Source organism: Nerophis lumbriciformis, linkage group LG12, assembly GCF_033978685.3.
Source record: "Nerophis lumbriciformis linkage group LG12, RoL_Nlum_v2.1, whole genome shotgun sequence".
NCBI classification, from domain to species: domain Eukaryota; kingdom Metazoa; phylum Chordata; class Actinopteri; order Syngnathiformes; family Syngnathidae; genus Nerophis; species Nerophis lumbriciformis.
Genome location: NC_084559.2, coordinates 41,610,646 through 41,634,564, shown reverse-complemented (window position 1 = coordinate 41,634,564; position 23,919 = coordinate 41,610,646). Strand labels below are relative to the sequence as shown.

Below are 23,919 nucleotides of genomic sequence, written 5' to 3'. Positions count from 1 at the left end.
TGGGTAGTGTCAGTGCGTATTTCCTTCTCAATATGCTGATACGCTGAGGAAATGGGTTCCAGATCACAGCCAGATCACATGATAAAATAATTCCTCATTGGTGTTTGCATATTGTGGACTACATGCACCAAGTTATATGGCAATGTGAAACGTTTGAAACAGTAGCCTATAGACGTACCTTGGTAAAATGTCTCCTCTTTAGTTTTGGGCGTCTATTATGCTGCTAAGCATGCTCTATTTATTTTCACCAGTATAACCATTGCTCGCGTTGGTTGTAGTTGGTTTTGTTTAATAAAATTCTATCCAAACATTTGATAAAGTCAAATACAAATAAGACAACAAGAGAAGTATACCACACTTCTCTTTTCTAAAGTCATTGTGTACAGCAGATATAGATCATCTACATCAACTACCGTATTTTTCGGACTATAAGTCGCTCTGGAGTATAAGTCGCACCGGCCGAAAATGCATAATAAAGAAGGAAAAAAACATATATAAGTCGCACTGGAGTATAAGTCGCATTTTTTAGGGAAATGTATTTGATAAAACCCAACACCAAGAATAGACATTTGAAAGGCAATTTAAAATAAATAAAGAATAGTGAACAACAGGCTGAATAAGTGTACGTTATATGATGCATAAATAACCAACTGGTATGTTAAGGTAACATATTATGGTAAGAGTCATTCAAATAACTATAACATATAGAACATGCTATACGTCTACCAAACAATCTGTCACTCCTAATCGCTAAATCTGATGAAATCTTATACGTCTAGTCTCTTACGTGAATGAGCTAAATAATATTATTGATATTTTACGGTAATGTGTTAATAATTTCACACATAAGTCGCTCCTGAGTATAAGTCGCACCCCCGGCCAAACTATGAAAAAAACTGTGACTTATAGTCCGAAAAATACGGTATATGACTTGCCTGAGTGGCTGGACAGGACAGATTTAAAAGAAAAAAAAATGTTTAAATCGATTTTTCTTTTTTTTAATCGATTAAGAATCGTTACAAATAAATATCTTTCTTTTTTTTGACACCCCAATCATTTCCGATCGTTTTTTGTTTTTGTTTTGTTTTTAACTAATCTATTTGCTAATTTACTTTAATCTGGCTACTTTCTGTTGCAACATGTTTCTATCTACACTTCTGTTCAGATGTAATAAGGAGTTAGTCATCTGTTGTTTGGGTACTTTACATTATTTTTGGACGATACTGCAAACATGTGTATGGATCCAATATCAAGTAATTACAAGGGCAGTATTGGCCATACCAATGCTGATACTGATAATGTTCAACACTGTTGAATGCTTCAAGTTTTCATCACAATTATAATCAGACAAAAACACATGATGGCAATGTAACAATATCAATTCAATGTTGAAATTGATTTTTCTCTTTTCAACATGTTGCGCAAAATATGTTTTTTCCCTTTGAATACCTCAAGGGACTTATTTCCTGAGTTTGTAAACAATTAAAAAAAACACAAAAATGTTTTTGTTATACAATAACAAATTTATAAGACATGGCTAGCTAATTAGCGGCTAATGTCCATCCGCAGTGTTTTAGCTACTTCTTAAATTACTAATCCTGGCCTCCATGGCGAAAAATAAAGTATGTTTCTTTCAAGTATCATTATCACTGCAGGATGAGGAATAGAGCGCCTAAATGTAAACAAATGCTATGGGAGGATCTACAACTGACATCCACTGTAATGATACCAAGTAAAATAGCGTATCTAGTCGATACTACTATGATTACATATACATTTTTTATTGTCACAAAATCTTTTTTCTTTTTTTTAATTAAAGTCATATGTTTATAAACTCAGGAAATATGTCCCTGGACACATGAGGACTTTGAATATGACCAATGTATGATCCTGTAACTACTTGGTATCCGATCGATACCTAAATGTGTTGTATCATCGAAAACTAATGTAAAGTATCAAACAACAGAAGAATAAGTGATTATTACATTTTAACAGAAGTGTAGATACAACATGTTAAAACAGAAAGTAAGCAGATATTAACAGTAAATGAACAAGTAGATCAATAATCAATTTTTACAGTTTGTCCCTCCTAATGTTGACAAAATAATAGAATGATAAATGACACAATATGTTACTGCATACGTCAGCAGACTAATTAGGAGCCTTTGTTTGTTAAATTACTACTAAAAGACAAGTTGTCTAGTATGTTCACTATTTCAGTTAAGGACAAAATTGCAACGAGAAACATATGTTTAATGTACCCTAAGATTTGTTGCTAAAATAAAGCCAACAATGCCATTTTTTGTGGTGCCCTTTATTTAGAAAAGTATCGAAAGATATTGAAAAGTATCGCAATGCATTTTGGTACCGGTATCAAAATATTGGTATCGGGACAACCCAACAACCAATATTCTACAACACAAATACAACATTGAAACAACATGCTTTTTGACAACGTTTATTCAATGTCAGGTTGTGACGTTGATTTGACCATTGAAATTTGGTCATTTTCCAACCAACAACGTGGATCCAGCGTTAGACATCAACATTGTCTCAATTTACAAATACAACTATTTCGCAACACTGTTTCAACGTCAGTTTTAAAGGACGTGCATGTATAATCGACGTTGTATCAATGTCTGGTGCCTGCTGGGGTAGTCCTGCATACATAAATAGAAACCAAAGCCGTTCCACTCTACACACTTAGTAGTATACTTTTTTGCACCACAGGATGTTAAATAAAAAATTGACAAATACATGTTAGGGATATAATGTCAGCGAGAAAGGGCATAAGAGATTCCTATTTTATAACACGGTAAAAATTTATTATACAAATATACATTGGTAATCGTTTACATTTATTTGTTTTATATTAAAATCATTTATTTTATTCAAGATTTATTTATTAATCATTATATATGTGTTTATATGATCATATTTGTTATTTTATTTGCAGTATCTGCTGTTGCATCATGCTTGTTTTTTAATGGGCTGTTTGTATTTTAACAATTTGTGTGAGAATAAAATGTATTTATTTTATTGCACGTGCACAAGAAAAACATGGCAATCATTTACAAAGTCTACAAACGATGCTGAAATAAATCTACATATCAATATTTTTATGGCTCAATAACCTTGCACACGTTCGAATGCAGCTGAGATAGGCTCCAGCACCCTCCGCGACCCCAAAAGGGACAAGCGGTAGAAAATGGATGGATGGATGGATGGATGAATGGATGAATGGATGGATGTTTGATATTTAGCAGGAACTCTTTAATGTAAAGAGAGCATGAGTGTGTTTCTTAAAACTACCACAAGAGGGCGACACAAGACCGTGTATACTTGCACTGGAGCTCGACACCTCTGATGTTAATACTAAAATTAGACTATTTAATGACAAAATAAATACCTCTGATGTTCCAGTGACTCCAAGTGGAGATATGCTGAGCCCATAAAATCATCCTGCAGTCCAAAGTCGTAGTCAAAAACCTCAAGAGACATAAAGCAGTAAAAAGTAAAGAGACGATCCGTAAAGTGATCCTCAACATGACTTTTGTAATGTCCAACTAATAAACTCTACCTTGACGTACAGAGGGTCCCTCAGGCTTTCCACCAGGATCGTTACTCTCTCATCCCACACTGGGTTCAGGTTCTTATGGATGGTCTTACTCCTGAACACCTCTTTCCCTGCGATCTTGAACTTGACATATGGATCACTGGTTCCTAAGAGGAAATGAATAAAACAAATATATATTAAAAGAGACAATGTAAAACAATGGAAACGAACAAATTAGCATATAATGTTATTAAACTATCAATAAAAAGTAGACATTATAGGAAAAAAACTAATTTGCTACAAGCCAACGGCTCAAAAATAAAATATGTTTTTTAATATCAAGATGAATGACAACCTTTTTCCAAAACACAATATAGAATGGGAGATACAGTATAACAGGATGATGCATACATTTATCATTTGTTTTCAAAATGATTACAAAAAAGTGGGACCCTAAGACTAGATGTGACCAATTTAAGTCTAAGACTAGATCTGACCAATCTACGTCTAAGACCAGATGTGACCAATCTAAGTCTAAGAACAGATGTGACCAATCCAAGTCTAAGAACAGATGTGACCAATCCTAGTCTAAAACCATATTTGACCAATCCTAGTCTAAGACTATATGTGACCAATCCAAGTCTAAAACCAGATGTGACCAATCCAAGTCTATGACAAGATGTGACCAATCCAAGTCTAAGACCAGATGTGACCAATCCAAGTCTAAGACCAAATGTGACCAATCTAAGTCTAAGACCAGATGTGACCAATCTAAGTCTAAGACCACATGTGACCAATCTAAGTCTAAGACTAGATGTGACCAATCTAGGTCTAAGACCAGATGTGACCAATCTAAGTCTAAGACCACATATGACCAATCTAAATCTAAGACTAGATGTGACCAATCTAGGTCTAAGACCAGATGTGACCAATCTAAGTCTAAGACCAGATGTGACCAATCTATGTCTAAGACTTGATGTGACCAATCTAAGTCTAAGACTAGATGTGACCAATCTAAGTCTAAGACTAGATGTGACCAATCTAAGTCGAAGACCAGATGTGACTAATCTAAGTCTAAGACCAAATGTGACCAATCTAAGTCTAAGACCAGATGTGACCAATCTAAGTCTAAAACCAGATGTGACCAATCTAAGTCTAAGACCAGATGTGACCAATCTAAGTCTAAGACCAGATGTGACCAATCTAGGTCTAAGACTAGATGTGACCAATCTAAGTCCAATACTAGATGTGACCAATCTAAGTCCAATACTAGATGTGACCAATCTAAGTCCAAGACTAGATGTGACCAATCTAAGTCTAAGACCAGATGTGACCAATCTAGGTCTAAGACTAGATGTGACCAATCTAAGTCCAATACTAGATGTGACCAATCTAAGTCCAAGACTAGATGTGACCAATCTAACTCTAAGACTAGATGTGACCAATCTAAGTCGAAGACCAGATGTGATCAATCTAAGTCGAAGACCAGATGTGATCAATCTAAGTCTAAGACTAGCTGTGACCAATCTAAGTCTAAGACCAGATGTGACCAATCTAAGTATAAGATTAGATGTGACCAATCTAGGTCTAAGACTAGATGTGACCAATCTAAGTCGAAGACTAGATGTGACCAATCTAAGTCCATGACTAGATGTGACTAGTCTAAGACTCGATTTGACCAATCTAAGTCCAATACTAGATGTGACCAATCTAAGTCCAAGACTAGATGTGACCAATCTAACTCGAAGACCAGATGTGATCAATCTAAGTCGAAGACCAGATGTGATCAATCTAAGTCTAAGACTAGATGTGACCAATCTAAATCTAAGACTAGATGTGACCAATGTAAGTCTAAGACTAGATGTGACCAATCTAAGTCTCAGACTAGATGTGACCAATCTAAGTCTAAGACTAGATGTGACCAATCTAAGTATATGACTATATGTGACAATCTAAGTCTAAGACTAGATGTGACCAATCTAAGTCTAAGACTAGATGTGACCAATCTATGTCTAAAACGAGATGTGACCAATGTAAGTCTAAGACTAGATGTGACCAATCTAAGTCTAAGACTTGATGTGACCAATCTAAGTCTAAGACTAGATGTGACCAATCTAACTCTAAGACTAGATGTGACCAATCTAAGTCGAAGACCAGATGTGATCAATCTAAGTCGAAGACCAGATGTGATCAATCTAAGTCTAAGACTTGATGTGACCAATCTAAGTCTAAGACGAGCTGTGACCAATCTAAGTCTAAGACCAGATGTGACCAATCTAAGTATAAGATTAGATGTGACCAATCTAGGTCTAAGACTAGATGTGACCAATCTAAGTCGAAGACCAGATGTGACCAATCTAAGTCCAAGACTAGATGTGACCAATCTAAGTCCATGACTAGATGTGACTAATCTAAGTCTAAGACTCGATCTGACCAATCTAAGTCCAATACTAGATGTGACCAATCTAAGTCCAAGACTAGATGTGACCAATCTAACTCTAAGACTAGATGTGACCAATCTAAGTCGAAGACCAGATGTGATCAATCTAAGTCGAAGACCAGATGTGATCAATCTAAGTCTAAGACTAGATGTGACCAATCTAAATCTAAGACTAGATGTGACCAATGTAAGTCTAAGACTAGATGTGACCAATCTAAGTCTCAGACTAGATGTGACCAATCTAAGTCTAAGACTAGATGTGACCAATCTAAGTATATGACTATATGTGACAATCTAAGTCTAAGACTAGATGTGACCAATCTAAGTCTAAGACTAGATGTGACCAATCTATGTCTAAAACGAGATGTGACCAATGTAAGTCTAAGACTAGATGTGACCAATCTAAGTCTAAGACTTGATGTGACCAATCTAAGTCTAAGACTAGATGTGACCAATCTAACTCTAAGACTAGATGTGACCAATCTAAGTTGAAGACCAGATGTGATCAATCTAAGTCGAAGACCAGATGTGATCAATCTAAGTCTAAGACTTGATGTGACCAATCTAAGTCTAAGACTAGCTGTGACCAATCTAAGTCTAAGACCAGATGTGACCAATCTAAGTATAAGATTAGATGTGACCAATCTAGGTCTAAGACTAGATGTGACCAATCTAAGTCGAAGACCAGATGTGACCAATCTAAGTCCAAGACTAGATGTGACCAATCTAAGTCCATGACTAGATGTGACTAATCTAAGTCTAAGACTCGATCTGACCAATCTAAGTCCAATACTAGATGTGACCAATCTAAGTCCAAGACTAGATGTGACCAATCTAACTCTAAGACTAGATGTGACCAATCTAAGTCGAAGACCAGATGTGATCAATCTAAGTCGAAGACCAGATGTGATCAATCTAAGTCTAAGACTAGATGTGACCAATCTAAATCTAAGACTAGATGTGACCAATGTAAGTCTAAGACTAGATGTGACCAATCTAAGTCTCAGACTAGATGTGACCAATCTAAGTCTAAGACTAGATGTGACCAATCTAAGTATATGACTATATGTGACAATCTAAGTCTAAGACTAGATGTGACCAATCTAAGTCTAAGACTAGATGTGACCAATCTAAGTCTAAGACTAGATGTGACCAATCTAAGTATATGACTATATGTGACAATCAAAGTCTAAGACTAGATGTGACCAATCTAAGTCTAAGACTAGATGTGACCAATCTATGTCTAAAACGAGATGTGACCAATGTAAGTCTAAGACTAGATGTGACCAATCTAAGTCTAAGACTTGATGTGACCAATCTAAGTCTAAGACTAGATGTGACCAATCTAAGTCTAAGACTCGATGTGACAATCTAAGTCTATGATCATGAACTGATGAAGTCTACTCAGATGAGCGACCAAACGTCTTCAAAGACAAACCAAACAGTCCTGATATTTAGGCATGAGCTAACTTGCCAAATGTGTATTTATACTATAACTGTGCTGCCCGTTATGTTGTTAAAAAAACAAAAAATACTATTAAACTTTTGTCTATTTAAAAGCAAGGACAGGCCCAGTGGTGACAACAACAAAGTATTAATTTGCATGAAGAAAAAAAAAAAGGACAGTAAAAAGAGCAGCAATAAAAACAAACACCAAAGCGGTCTAACTTTCTCAAAAACACAAGTATTTCGTGATGATGTGTTTAAAAGGTTGCACTCAGGTATATTATTGATTATTGATGACCTCCTAACATTTTTAGCAGTCTAATAAACGTGATTCATTCTGAACATTTTAGCTATAGCCTGTATATTGTAAATTGCATATAGTTGGCAAACGAGGGGTTCTTAAATCCACTGTACTTCAATTGATATAAACAAAGTTTAGCTGATGGACTTAGCTAAAAAGATGTTTAAATCCATTTTTCACATAACACATCCCACTTGTTAGCGAGCTAGCAAAGTAACAGGCTAACTATCTTATCAAGTTGAGATGGCATCTTCCACATGAAAAGCAAACTGTTTTTTATAGAAGTACACCAGAGATACGAGAACATTTCAAGCGGAGGCATCCGTCATGCCTCCGCTTTAAATGTTCTCGTATCTCTGGTGTACTTCTATAAAAAACAGTTTGCTTTTCAAAATAAGCAAGCTACTTGTGTTTTAACAAGATTAGGGTGAAATGTTCCCACACATTACATTTCATCGTTGATATTTGCCGACTATGTGGACAAATCGTTGCAGCCCTAAAATGTACATATGTTTAATGTATTGAAATTCCGGACTTTTTTTCCTACACTTTGAACCCTGCTAATTTTTGGATTTTTCTCCACTGACGAACATAATGGAAATAATACAAAAAAATAAAAAAAAAACAAGCAAAAACACTGACATGGTGCGCCATCATTTAGGCTAGTTCGCTCACTGCAGGTGCTGCAGTGCCCTTCTGTTTAGCTTGTGACCAATCTAAGTCCAAGACTAGATGTGACCAATCTAACTCTAAGACTAGATGTGACCAATCTAAGTCGAAGACCAGATGTGATCAATCTAAGTCGAAGACCAGATGTGATCAATCTAAGTCTAAGACTAGATGTGACCAATCTAAATCTAAGACTAGATGTGACCAATGTAAGTCTAAGACTAGATGTGACCAATCTAAGTCTCAGACTAGATGTGACCAATCTAAGTCCAAGACTAGATGTGACCAATCTAAGTATATGACTATATGTGACAATCTAAGTCTAAGACTAGATGTGACCAATCTAAGTCTAAGACTAGATGTGACCAATCTATGTCTAAAACGAGATGTGACCAATGTAAGTCTAAGACTAGATGTGACCAATCTAAGTCTAAGACTTGATGTGACCAATCTAAGTCTAAGACTAGATGTGACCAATCTAAGTCTAAGACTCGATGTGACAATCTAAGTCTATGATCATGAACTGATGAAGTCTACTCAGATGAGCGACCAAACGTCTTCAAAGACAAACCAAACAGATCCTTCTTCAAGCTGTCCATAGCGGTGTTAATGGTGTGGATTCTTCATTCGCTCTAAGCAACGTTTGTAAGTTTTACAATATAACTAAAACTATTTGTACTTACTAAACTGCACCATGTGTGATGTCTGTAGGAGTGATTTCATGCTTATTTGTATGTGCTATTGTTAATCAAGTGAGCGTCGTTAGCATTGCTAATCTGCTAACACGTTTATGAGTGTCTGTGTTTGAGTTATTAACTTACAACGGCATTCTTTTTGTATTGTTTCAGTTTCACAAATTCCTCAGTAAATTCACCAAAATGTCACCGTGGAGTTATCGAGTCTGTTTAGCTGATTGGAGAGCTAGTTTCCGCAGCTAGTGGGTCCATGACGATGACTTTTGTTTTGTTTGATCAGCCGTTTTACTGCTGTGTTACAGACACCGTTTGGAAACAAAATATGTAAATAAACATTCACAAAATCTTTCTGTGTGTATTATTAATTTCACAACGTATACATCTGTGGCTTATAGTCTGGTGCGGCTAATATATTGTATGCACACATATTTTTTATTTTTAAATTCAGTGGGTGCGCTCTATAGTCCGGAAAATGCGGTATGTCACTTTATGTGAGACTAATATAAACATGACGGAAAAGAACCCTTCATTGATCTGTTTGACTGTTTGATTGTGTGCCTGCTACACACCATGACCAAAGTGATTACCAGAGTAACGGTGAGAAGGTGAATCCTATTATCAAAGCAGCTGAGTGGTTCCAAGGAAGACAGCAACAAATAAATTGCTCCTTGTAGACAAATACGTGCCATCTGGTCCCTGGCTGGGAAAATATACTAAAGTTAATATAATGAAGAGGCTTTTTCAGTATACGGACAATACTGTTAGTACCATCTTGTTTCTAACTTAAAAAAAAATGCTTGTTCACTTCCTGTCACAGAAAATATGCTTTTGAGCAAGGCATCCACGCAAGAAATCAATGAAGTTGTTTTGGGGGTGCGGTTGCAAAAAATAGTTTGGAAAAATGGGGCAGAACTTCTTCCTGACTATCATTCTTACGGTGTATGCCAGGGGGGTACAAAGTGGCCCGCAGCTTGTTTTTTATTGGCTTTCTACAGACACAATAACACGTTTTAGATTAGAAAACAACGAAAAAAATGGAACCAGCCCAATTTCCCCCAAAATGGGATCTAGATACCAAAATGGCCGTGGACCTGTGCGTCTTTGACGTGGTGTTTGATGAACATATGCACGCATTTCTTGCAAGATATGGTACGATGTAGTGTGCTAAAGCCCTGGTGTAATAATGATACTACTATTAATAAAGAATACAAATAACATGACTTGATGAAAACTACATTGTATTGGTTTTTGTTACGTCTTGCTGCATGTATGGACCCCGGGATGCAGACGGCAGGCAAGTGCAAAAAAGAAGCCCTTCGTTATTAGGGAAAGGCAGGTAACATAAAAACAAAAAGATGTGCAGCTGGGAAGTGCACAATCAGAAAACAGGCGTATGAAGCGCAAAATGTTGGAGATAGAAGCCAAATAATCCAGTCCCGAAAAGCGTCCTGATTGGCAACTAGGGACAGGTGACGCAGCCAGCGCTCAGACCACAGGATTGGTGGCAAATGGAGGCACACAGGATGTGGAATGGAAAATAAGAGCGCTGGACGGGATATAATACAAACTACAAAAAACGACTGTAAATTCCAGACTATAAGCAGCTACTTTTTTCCTCTACTTTGAACCCTGCAGCTTATAAAACGGTGCGGCTTATTTATGGATTTTTCTTCGCTAATGCAAATAGTCTTCAAAAAAAGCAAAGGCACTGTAGGGGTGTGTTATTGTGTGTACTTTGGCACAATCTTTCGGACGAGGTAGCTCACTACAGGTCGTGCAGTGTCCTTACATTTAGTGCTTTCAACCGAAAGTAAAAGCGCCGTTTCGTCTTTTAGTCGTCCATAGCGTTCCACCTCATGGATTCTTCATTCATCGTGTCAAGCAACGTTTGTAAGTTTTACAATATAACTAAAACTATTTATATACATACTGAACCATCCCATGTGTGATGTCTATAGGAGTGTTTTCATGCATATTTGTATGTGCTATTGTAATGTAATGAACCTAACGACGTTATCATTAGCTAATATAGTAACACGTTAACGAGTGTCCATGTTAGTACTATTAATTTACAACGGCATTATTTTGTATTGTTTGAGTTGATGACAGCAAATTATTTTGAGGAATCTGCTACCAAACGTTAATTAGTCTGGCTAGTTGCCCAAGTTGAGACACTTGACGCTGTGCATTCTGTGTAGGACACCCTAGCATAAATGTGTGTATTCAGGCTTTGAGGCAAACCGAATGAAGATAGATGGGTGAAAACACACAGACAGAGAAGCCACAAATCTAAAGATCTACACTCTGTCCGTGTCACGCCAGTTCAATATACTCTACAAACACATCACTGCTTCTGCACCTCTGCGTCTTACAGTGTGAGCGTAATGGCACCATAAATGTGCACGAGCTGAGGAGTCTGAGAGGGATGTTGTTGTAAGTGGAAGCTTGATAAAAGTGAAAGTGGGTCCACCAGCAGTCATCTCAATTTTAGTATATTTTTACAAAACACAAAACCAGTGAATTTGGCACGTTGTGTAAATGGTAAATAAAAACGGAATGCAATGATTTGCAAATCCTTTTCAACTTATATTCAATTGAATAGACTGCAAAGACAAGATACTTAATTTTCGAACTGAGAAACTTTTTTTTTTTTTTGCAAATAATCATTAACTTAGAATTTAATGGCAGCAACACGTTGCAAAGAAGTTGTCACAGGGGCATTTTTACCACTGTGTTACATGGCCTTTCCTTTTAACAACACTCAGTAAACGTTTGGGAACTGAAGAGACCAATTTTTGAAGCTTTTCAGGTGGAATTTTTTCCCATTCTTGCTTGATGTACAGCTTAAGTTGTTCAACAGTCCGGGGTCTCCGTTGTGGTATTTTAGGCTTCATAATGCGCCACACATTTTCAATGGGAGACCGGTCTGGACTACAGGCAGGCCAGTCTAGTACCCGCCCTCTTTTACTATGAAGCCACGCTGTTGTAACACGTGGCTTGGCATTGTCTTGCTAAAATAAGAAGGGGCGTCCATGGTAACGTTGCTTGGATGGCAACATATGTTGCTCCAAAACCTGTATGTACCTTTCAGCATTAATGGCGCCTTCACAGATGTGTAAGTTACCCATGCCTTGGGCACTAATACACCCCCATACCATCACAGATGATGACTTTTCAACTTTGCGCCTATAATCCTGGTGGTTCTTTTGCTCTTTGGTCAGGAGGACACGACGTCCACAGTTTCCAAAAACAATTTGAAATGTGGACTCGTCAGACCACAGAACACTTTTCCACTTTGCCTCAGTCCATCTTAGATTAGCTCGGGCTTAGCGAAACCGGCTGTGTTTCTGAGTGTTGTTGATAAATGGTTTTGGCTTTGCATAGTAGAGTTTTAACTTGCACTTACAGATGTAGCAACAAACTGTAGTTACTAACAGTGGTTTTCTGAAGTGTTCCTGAGCCCATGTGGTGATATCCTTTACACACTGATGTCGCTTCTTGATGCAGTACAGCCTGAGGGATCCAAGGTCACGGCCTTGCCACTTACGTGCAGTGGTTTTTCCAGATTCTCTGAACCTTTTGATGATATTACGGACCGTAGATGGTGAAATTCCTAAATTCCTTGTAATAGCTGGTTGAGAAATGTTGTTCTTAAACTGTTCGACTATTTGCTCACGTATTTGTTCACAAAGTGGTGACCCTCGCCCCATCTTTGTTTGTGAATGACTGAGCATTTCATGGAAGCTGCTTTTATACCCAATCATGGCACCCACCTGTTCCCAATTAGCCCGCTCACCTGTGGGATGTTCCAAATTAGTGTTTGATGAGCACTCCTCAACTTTCTCAGTCTTTTTTGTGTCGTGTGTTACAATGTCACTTGGAGCATGGTCATGTGACTTCCAAGCTGCCTTTGATTGGCGAGAAGTGCTTAGGTTGGATTGGTGACGTGAACGTGCCCGCTGGACGAAGTCTCTCTAAGAGGGTAATGTCTTTACAAGCAATACGTCATAGATTATGAATAAATATAACGGTGATACAAATGAAGGTAGCAACTGAAAGTAAACTCATGTAATGGACTAAAGTAGCAATTCTTTTTCACAAAACTATTAAATTAAAAAGAATGCTGCATCTTGGGATATAAATTTTATAGGCAACAACCAAAGTCTGTTTTCAAAATGCTTTAGCTCAATGCTACAATGGATTTGATATAGTCATGGCAAGGATTAGCATTAGCAATTTTACATGGCAATTTCAACACCTCCAAGCTACAACTAAGATACACGTTATAATCAAACAGCTGGTGTGTAATAGGTATCATACTTAAAGTAACAAACCACTGGCACATTCAACTTAATGGCAAAGACTACCACCTGGCTGAGGCAACATACAGTACATCTGAATGCAAAGCCTACTATATATAACAGTACAGTACTTGCAAATGAAACACAGATTTTTATCAAACAGTCAACATTTACTAACACATTTGAAAAACACACAAAAGTACCAACAATTGGTACCTTTGAGCACCAGTATCTATTTCCAGATACCGGGAATTGGTACCGTAAGGATTCAAATGTGAACGGTACCCATCTCTAGTTGCATCCAAACTAGTCCGATAAGTAAAATCTATCAAACAAAGTTACTAAAGTACGTGTACAGGAGTAAATGTAACGCATTACTACCCACCTCTGAGTATTATTACTTGCAAAAGTGTTGCACTGTGTCATAGGGCTGCAATGATTAGTCGACAAAAAAATTTGTCGCCGAAAAACTATATTTGTCGACAACGTCATCACTCGTGTATTTCCGGGCGGAAGTGGGTCCACATCGCCACTCGCAAAATCACGGCCAGTGATAACATGTAAAGTGTGAGAACATTTCCTCTTACATCAACTCTTTTTGCAAAGCGGATCTTGTTTTTATGGCAGTACATCAGTGATACGTCTGGAGGGAGGATGCATCTCAGCCTCGGTAAGAGTGTTAGCTTATGCCTTGCTAACTAGCTGACAATATGAGACGAAGTTGTGTGAAAAATACTTTTAACTATCATTTTAGCTCAAGTTAGCCAGCTAAACTTTGTCGACATCAATTCAACTACATTTTATAGCAGCGTCAATTTGCAATGCCCTAAAAAAGGAAACAACAACAACAACGAACATGAACTTGTGATGCCTTCACAATGTGATTACATGTGGGATATGGGTTTTTTTTGTCAATCACTTTTTATTGACAAAGGTATAATATAGCCGTTTTCCATACATGTTAATGTAAAGAAAGAAATGAAGAGCGGAACTAATGTGTAGTGAAGTAGTTGCTCATAGGTCCCTTTTTAGGTGTGGGTTTTTCCTCTCCCTCCCCTCAGAGGAAACTTGGGAAGCTTCAAAGATTGTTCGTGTCTTAACTCTCCATCAACATTGCCTGCGGTGAGTAATGTTGTGAAGTATCTCAAATGTAAACGTTTGATAATTAAACATCCTATAATTCAAATGTAATACGGTTCAGTTTTAGTGCATTTAGAGTTTAATACTACAGTGTGTTAGCATCTAGCTCGCTGTTTGATGCGTGTCCGACAGTTGAGAGCAGTTAACCCTTTCTATGCCAATTGAAGAGCACTGGAGTGAATAGATATAGTTCTGTGTTGTAGTTCTCTATCTCACACAAGGTCATATTTATCTATATGTAAATGTATTATTGTTATTTCTTATATTTTTAAATAGATTATGGGCTGACTGATGTGGATACATTTTGTTTGACTAAGTATACTTTCTCGCCCGGAAAAGGGTGGAGTGCCATCTCCGGGTTGGGGAGGAGATCTTGCCCCAAGTGGAGGAGTTCAAGTACCTCGGAGTCTTGTTCACGAGTGAGGGAAGAGTGGATCGTGAGATCGACAGGCGGATCGGTGCGGCGTCTTCAGTAATGCGGACGCTGTATCGATCCGTTGTGGTGAAGAAGGAGCTGAGCCGGAAGGCAAAGCTCTCAATTTACCGGTCGATCTACGTTCCCATCCTCACCTATGGTCATGAGCTTTGGGTTATGACCGAAAGGACAAGATCACGGGTACAAGCGGCCGAAATGAGTTTCCTCCGCCGGGTGGCGGGGCTCTCCCTTAGAGATAGGGTGAGAAGCTCTGTCATCCGGGGGGAGCTCAAAGTAAAGCCGCTGCTCCTCCGCATCGAGAGGAGCCAGATGAGGTGGTTCGGGCATCTGGTCAGGATGCCACCCGAGCGCCTCCCTAGGGAGGTGTTTAGGGCATGTCCGACCGGTAGGAGGCCACGAGGAAGACCCAGGACACGTTGGGAAGACTATGTCTCCCGGCTGGCCTGGGAACGCCTCGGGATCCCCCGGGAGGAGCTGGACGAAGTGGCTGGGGAGAGGGAAGTCTGGGCTTCCCTGCTTAGGCTGCTGCCCCCGCGACCCGACCTCGGATAAGCGGAAGAAGATGGATGGATGGATGGATAAGTATACTTCCAAAGGACATTTCATGTCTAAATAATAATTCCTCATTTGTAAAAGAGTCTATTACTCAGGTGTTTTTGTAACAACACTATATAGAAATGTGAATATACAGTAGTATAGGCCAGGGGCCGGCAACCCGCGGCTCTCAAGCCGTATGCGGCTCTTTAGCGCTGCCCTAGTGGCTCCCTGGACAATTTTTAAAAAAGGATTGAAAATGGAAAAAGATGGGGGAAAATATATTTTGTTGTTTTAGTATGTTTTTTGTTTGAGGACAAACATGACACAAACCTTCCTAATTGTTAGAAAGCCCACTGTTTAATATGTTTGTGTGTACGCTTTACTGATGAGAGTATTTGGTGAACATCCTTTTATCCTACACCATAGTGTGGACTGTGACCCAACAGTTTGTTTACATGTAAAATCTTCCACGCCTTCTTTGCCTCATTTTGTCCATTAAAAGTTTCATACTGTGCGTGAATGCACAAAGGTGCGCTTTGTTGATGTTATTGACTTGTTGGAGTGTTAATCAGGCTATTTGGGCTAGTTTTACGTACATATTTCATCATTATGCCTCATTTGTAGGTATATTTGAGCTAATTTAATTTCATTTACTTTTATCCTCTTTGTATATAATTTACAAACCCCGTTTCCTATGAGTTGGGAAATTGTGTTAGTAGTAAATATAAACGGAATACAATGATTTGCAAATCATTTTCAACCCATATTCAGTTGAATATGTTACAAAGACAACATATTTGATGTTCAAACTGATAAACATTTTTGTTTTGCAAATAATCATTAACTTTAGAATTTGATGCCAGCAACACGTGACAAAGAAGTTGGGAAAGGTGGCAATAAATACTAATAAAGTTGAGGAATGCTCATCAAACACTTATTTGGAACATCCCACAGGTGTGCAGGCTAATTGGGAACAGGTGGGTGCCATGATTGGGTATAAAAACAGCTTCCCAAAAAATGCTCAGTTTTTCACAAGAAAGGATGGGGCGAGGTACACCCCTTTGTCCACAACTGCGTGAGCAAATAGTCAAACAGTTTAAGAACAACGTTTCTCAAAGTGCAATTGCAAGAAATTTAGGGATTTCAACATCTACGGTCCATAATATCATCAAAATGTTCAGAGAATCTGGAGAAATCACTCCACGTAAGCGGCATGGCCGGAAACCAACATTGAATGACCGTGACCATCGATCCCTCAGACGGCACTGTATCAAAAACCGACATCAATCTCTAAAGGATATCACCACATGGGCTCAGGAACACTTCAGAAAACCACTGTCACTAAATACAGTTTGTCGCTACATCTGTAAGTGCAAGTTAAAGCTCTACTATGCAAAGCGAAAGCCATTTATCAACAACATCCAGAAACGCCGCCGGCTTCTCTGGGCCCAAGATCATCTAAGATGGACTCATGCAAAGTGGAAAAGTGTTCTTTGGTCTGACGAGTCCACATTTCAAATTGTTTTTGGAAATATTCAACATTGTGTCATCCAGACCAAAGGGGAAGCGAACCATCCAGACTGTTATCGACGCAAAGTTCAAAAGCCAGCATCTGTGATGGTATGGGGGTGCATTAGTGCCCAAGGCATGGGTAACTTACACATCTGTGAAGGCACCATTAATGCTGAAAGGTACATACAGGTTTTGGAACAACATATGCTGCCATCTAAGCGCCGTCTTTTTCATGGACGCCCCTGCTTATTTCAGCAAGACAATGCCAAGCCACATTCAGCACATGTTACAACAGCGTGGCTTCGTAAAAAAAGAGTGCGGGTACTTTCCTGGCCCGCCTGCAGTCCAGACCTGTCTCCCATCGAAAATGTGTGGTGCATTATGAAGCGTAAAATATGAAAGCGGAGACCCCGGACTGTTGAACGATTGAAGCTCTACATAAAACAAGAATGGGAAAGAATTCCACTTTCAAAGCTTCAACATTTAGTTTCCTCAGTTCCCAATCGTTTATTGAGTGTTGTTAAAAGAAAAGGTGATGTTAAGTTAATTATTATTTGCAAAAAAAAAAAATGTTTATGAGTTTGAACATCAAATATATTGTCTTTGTAGTGCATTCAATTGAATATGGGTTGAAAAGGATTTGCAAATCATTGTATTCCGTTTATATTTACATCCAACACAATTTCCCAACTCATATGGAAATGGGGTTTGTAGTTTTGCATGTCTCATGACATATTATCTGTATGTAATATGGGCTGCATTGCAGATAGTTGTTTGTGTGCTATGTTGTTCCAGACCACAGCAAACATTACCTAGCTTGCCAAAGATTGTAATAAATCTATCAAAAGAAGACAGCCTGCTGTTTCCTTTAACTTGGACACACACCTTTGGCCATTAAAAGCCAGTAATTTCCAGGAGTTACCACACCTTCTGAGTAGCCTCTGATTTACTAATGGTTTCTAATGTTGTAAAAATGTGTAGAATAAATATTAAATTTCTCTCCAGGGGCCCAGGCATAGACTGATTTTTTTTCTCTCACCCCTCTCCAGCATTTACCTGTTTCTCACCATTTTTGTAAGGGGCGCCGGAAGTTGGCAGACCCGTCAGCGATCCTGTTCTGTCTCCCTGTAATGTTTGTCCGCTCTTGAATGGGGTTGTGTTGAAAATGTTAATTTCCCCTCAGGGATTATTAAAGTATTTCTGATTCTGTTTCTGATCTCACCTTCTGAGTAGCCTCTGATTTACTAATGTTTTACAATGTTGTAAAAATGTGTAGAATAAATATTACATTTCAACATTTCTGTCAACGAAGATTTCCTTCAGCCTGCGACACAAATATTTTGATAGTAGGCTATTATAGCTAATATAGACACTTATGTCATGTGTTGCCTTCATTATAAGACTTTTTAACGCTTTCATTTTTTGCGGCTCCAGACAGATTTGTTTTTTGTATTTTTGGTCCAACATGGCTCTTTCAACGTTTTACGTTGCCAAACCCTTGTATAGGCCATTATAATAGCTATTGTGCTGTAGAGAAGATATGTTTTGAGAATGTATTCAGAGAATAATAATTAAATTATTATTGTGGATTATAGGAAATATATATAATGTGTATCAAAGAGAGGAAACTTGGGAAGCTTCAAAGATTGTTTGTGTCTTCACTCTCCTTAAACATTGGCTGTGTTTTCCAGGGTTAGACAATGAACACAATCTTTTTGTCTGCTGAACTCACACGCCTGTAACGCACACACACACACACACACACACACACACACACACACACACACACACACACACACACACACACACACACACACACACACACACACACACACACACACACACACAGAGGTATCATAAAATTAAACATACAATCTATTAAATAGCCAACATTTTAATAATTTATCCAAGACATAATTCTACACGTTGAGTCTATTAGAGTGCAGAAACTGCCAAGAGGTCATCATTATCAATTAAGCATCACAAAATGCCTTATCTTTTTGAGGAAGTTAGATTTTCTGTCTTGCAGTTTGTTTTTATTGTTGCTATTTTACCCATCCATCCATCCATTTTCTACCGCTTGTCCCTTTCGGGGTCACTGTTTTACAATTTTTTTTAAATACATAAACAAGTTTAGTTGTTTTTTGGTTTTGTTTAGTTTTTGTTTTTTTTTAGCAGTTTTGCCTTTCCTTTCTTGTAAAGGGACAACATTTTATTAGTCATTTAATTTTTTGTAACAGCTGAATGAGCAGCACAGTTACGTAAAAAATTCATATTTATGAATGAATAGGTCATCTTTGTTGTAAGTAAGCACACACCCAAACTAACTTAAGTTGCATTTATAAGCGGTTGGTAAAATTAGAGCCATTAAATATGTGTACGCTTGATTATCCAACTAATCGACTAATCGTTGAGATGATTGTTGACTAATCGACTATCAAAATAATCTTTAGTTGCAATGTAAGCCAAATCCGGCCAGGGAACGACACCATACCGGGTTCAGTTCAAAACTAGGGAGACAAACATATTTGCAGCAAATTTCTAAAAACACAGGAGTGCTCCTGATGTTTAGAGAAAGTTGGACCACTGTAAACACACTGGAGGATCCTTGCATTGACCCTTGACCCTCTTAAAGGCCAGTGTCCACCACTTGTATTCTGCATAACAGGGCTATTTTCTTCATAAATGTGTCATTGATCAAAGAAAAAGAACAATAATAAGAACATTTGACATGTGTTTAATTGTATTTCTGGACTGTATATGTCAAAAATACAATAAACAAACGTTTAAAAGAAAGAAAAATAGGGACCAATAACAGTGAAAAATGTGGCCCCCACAAGAATTGAGTTGAATAAACCTGGTGTGAGTCTTTAAATGTAAACGAAGGTGTTTGCACCTTGCATTTCACAACTCCATCTGCTGAAATGCGACTGAAATTAGGCACCACAACACCGAAAAATGTGTTGGAAAAAAAATGGTAGATGACTTGAAATTTGCAGGTACATTTGCCTCAAGCTTGGCCAAATGTCCCTTGTAGCATTTTTGATAAATGTTCACTTTCACCCTGGCACTTCAACCCACTTAAAGAAAAGGTATTCTGAATACCTGAAGAGAAGCAACAATAAGAGCACAGCTCATTGAGATTACAGACAATTCATGCACCCATCCATCCATCTTCTTCCGCTTATCCTAGGTCGGGTCGCGGGGGCAGCAGCCTAAGCAGAGAAACCCAGACTTCCTTCTCCCCAGCCACTTTGTCCAGCTCCTCCCAGGGGATCCTGAGGCGTTCCCAGGCCAGCCGGGAGACAGTCTTCCCAACGTGTACTGGGTCTTCCCCGTAACCTCCTACCGGTCGGACGTGCCCTAAACACCTCCCTAGGGAGGCGTTCAGGTGGCATCCTGACCAGATGCCTGAACCACCTCAACTGGCTCCTCTTGATGTGGAGGCGCAGCGGCTTTACTTTGAGACAGAGCTTCTCACCCTATCTCTAAGGGAGAGCCCCGCCACCCGGCGGAGGAAACTTATTTTGGCCGCTTGTACCCGTGACCTTGTCCTTTTGGTCATAACCCAAAGCTCATGACGATAGATAGACCGGTAAATTAAGAGCTTTGCCTTCCGGCTCAGCTCCTTCTTCACCACAACGGCCCGATACAGCATCCACATTACTGAAGACGCCGCACCGATCCGCCGGTCGATCTCACAATCCACTTTTCCCTCACTCATGAACAAGACTTCGAGGTACTTGAACTCCTCCACTTGGGGCAAGATCTCTTCCCCAACTCGGAGATGGCACTCCACCCTTTTCCGGGCGAGAAACATGGACTCTGACTTGGAGGTGCTGATTCCCACCCCAGTCGCTTCACATTCGGCTGTGAACCGATCCAGTGAGAGCTGAAGATCCTGTACAGATGAAGCCATCAGGACCACATCATCTGCAAAAAGCAGAGCCCTAATCCTGCAGCCACCAAACCGGATCCCCTCGACGCCTTGACTGTGCCTAGAAATTCTGTCCACAAAAGTTATGAACAGAATCGGTGACAAAGCCTTTGTCACCGGCAGTCATACCACACTAAAAATCACAATCTGTGATTAAAAAAAAAATCCATCGGAAGCAAAGAATAGATGATGAAAGAATAACAACATTGTGGAAATGACTACTTTGAAGGTAAAAAGGCACTGGACTTCTTATTTGTCCTGGACAGAAGGACAAGCTCTTCTTACTGTCAGAAACTGTGACATCTCTTGGTCAAGGCTCATGAAAAGTGCCTGAGCGCATGTTGATATTTAATTCCAACAAGGATTTATTTCACTTCTTCATTTTCAAGTCAGCCATTCATGAGCAATAGCTGCCCGGGTTAGCACAGCGCAGACAAGTGGTCTTGCATTATTAACTGATGATATATGAAGGTGTAATTACATTTCCACGGGACTAAAAATACCTTTCATACTCGAGAGGAAATGAATATCTCATTGTTTTATTCATTAGAAATGAGTTACAGTACAAGTTCAAGTCTCTTCTTTGTAATTACTCTTGAACAGAAAAGGTAAAAAATATCACAAAGAGCATGTTACCGCATTTAGTAAAACATACTAAGTCTCAGCCAAATACAAATATTTTTAATTGGCATTTTTTTAAATGGCATTTGTGCAGGTGACAAGACTCCATTTTGAGGATAAAACCATAATGAATATGGATGACAAACCACATGCTGATAGCATCGGAAATCCATCAATTATGAATATTGTCAGGGTAAAAATCTGCTCATGACAACAGCTTAATGAATTGAATTAAAGGGGGTCTGCACTTTTTTGGAATTGTGCTTATCATTCACAAACCTTATGCAACACTTATGTTTTATTTTTTCAATGCATTCTAAGTTGTAAAATATGGCAAGCACAAGGAGGCTAACAATGCAGCTAATGGGAAAACTCTATTCTGCCAAAAACGTCCTCTAAAAAAACATCCAAAAATGACTCCATTTATATCTCATGATATGAATAATAACCAAGTATTAGCGATATTGTTACAAACTAACGCAGAGCAACGTTTTTTAGCGGTGCCATGATCACAGAGAGCTAACTAGCTAATGCTGCTATATTGACATATTGAGCTGGTGAGCTGCTGCATCTCATCTAAATTGGTGAAAGTTCATTCTAGATTATAAGTCATGCCTCTCACCTGAATAGTAGAAGGATGTGGCCATAAACCTGAAAAGTTGCTCAAATTTGAAATTCAACTTATACTCGGTGACGGCGAGAAAGACACGAAAAGACACTCGTTTGCCACACCTCTTTTTTTTGTAAAAACCTGAAGTTTATGAATAGTTCATCTAAACGGGAAGATATAAACATCCCATCAGTCGGCATCCCAGTGAGAGCAGACATTGTACAGCAAGTAATTGTTTTATTAAGTTCCTGTTTGTATTTCTTGTTTAGCACTTAGCAATACATGATGCTTAGTGTTTCACGAAAGCTGAATCTGTTAAGCACCCAGCTTCTAAAACGTGTAACTCCTTAATACTCAGACTCAAAAATATAAGATTCTGGATCATCGTTCATCTCAAAGTAATCTTTGTTGTCACAAAGTGTATCATGATTAATAGCTTTTGTTATTAAAGGGAAAAGTGAACGTAGTGATGAGTGTGAAATGAATACCCTGCTGTATGGTTAAAATAAGCAAAATATGTAATATTTACATTATTAATGTGTCTGTTACTATATTCCATACTTACAGATTGTATATGAAACTATGATGTAGGCTTTTGGATGTTTTTTTAGAGCGATTTATAGGTGGAAGAGAGTGACTTTTATTGGCTCATGTTAGCTGAGTTTTGCTAGCGTTTATTTACGAGTTAGAATGCATTTCAAAAAAGAAAATGTGTGTTGTCTAGAGTTGTCTTGATACCGGTTCCAACATGTATACTTTGATACTTTTCAAAATAAAGGGGACCACAAAAAAAATCATTATGGACTTTACTTCAACATAAATCCTTTGATACATTAAACATATGTTTCTTATTGCAATCAAAGAACACTTTTGGCATGAAATAACATACTAGACAACTAGCAGTTACAAAAAGGTTGGGGACCACTGCTCTAGTGCATTTGATGAAAGCACTTTTGTGCGTGCCACACAGCAATGCATCATCAGAGAGGGTGTTCAGCATGGTTAGAAAAATAGTGACAGAGAATAGAACAAGGATGGACAATTCAACCCTTAACTCAAAAATGAGTAGATGAGTGTTATGTGTGTGTATATATGCGTAAATAAATGAACACTGAAATTCAAGTATTTCTTTTATTTACACACATATATATATATATATATATATATATATATATATATATATATATATATATAGGTAGAATTCACTGAAAGTCAAGTATTTCTTATATATATATATATATATATATATATATATATATATATATATATATATATATATATATATATATATATATATAAAATACTTGACTTGGTGAATTCTAGCTGTAAATATACTCCTCCCCTCTTAACTGCGCCCCCAACCACGCCCCCCCCCGCCCCGACCACGCCCCCCACCTCCCGAAATCGGAGGTCTCAAGGTTGGCAAGTATGGGAAGATATAAACATCCCATCTGTATGTACAGTAAGTACAGTACATATATGTATTTATGTGCGTTTGTATGTACAGGGTATTTGTCTCCCAATATGTGTGGGATCCAAAGCACGGCCCTGGTCAACATTAGCCCAGGCTAATCTGCTATCTTATCCCCCTCCTACGACTGTGCCCTCGCCCTTTTGACAAGAAAAATGGTGGCGGTAAATGAGTCGGAATCAAGTGTTGACTAAGACAAGTTCTAGAATAAGACCTAGAGCATACTTTCAGGTCCTCTGGTGACAAG

At 38.4% G+C, this 23,919-nt stretch overlaps 1 protein-coding gene across 7 annotated transcripts in view; it reads right to left on the bottom strand.

The window, feature by feature from the left end:
* mctp1a (multiple C2 domains, transmembrane 1a) overlaps positions 1-23,919 on the bottom strand; it is a 502,786-nt gene that overhangs the window by 329,363 nt on the left and 149,504 nt on the right. For all 7 annotated transcript variants that reach the window (XR_009817879.1, XR_009817880.1, XM_061986604.1 and 4 more), the window contains exons 3-4: positions 3,581-3,723; positions 3,410-3,489 (exon numbers count right to left, since the gene is read on the bottom strand). Coding sequence is in view for 5 of the 7 variants with exons in the window: in XM_061986604.1 (XP_061842588.1) it covers positions 3,410-3,489; positions 3,581-3,723 (223 nt within the window). In the remaining 2 variants the exon portion in view is untranslated. The remainder of the gene's footprint in view (positions 1-3,409; positions 3,490-3,580; positions 3,724-23,919) is intronic.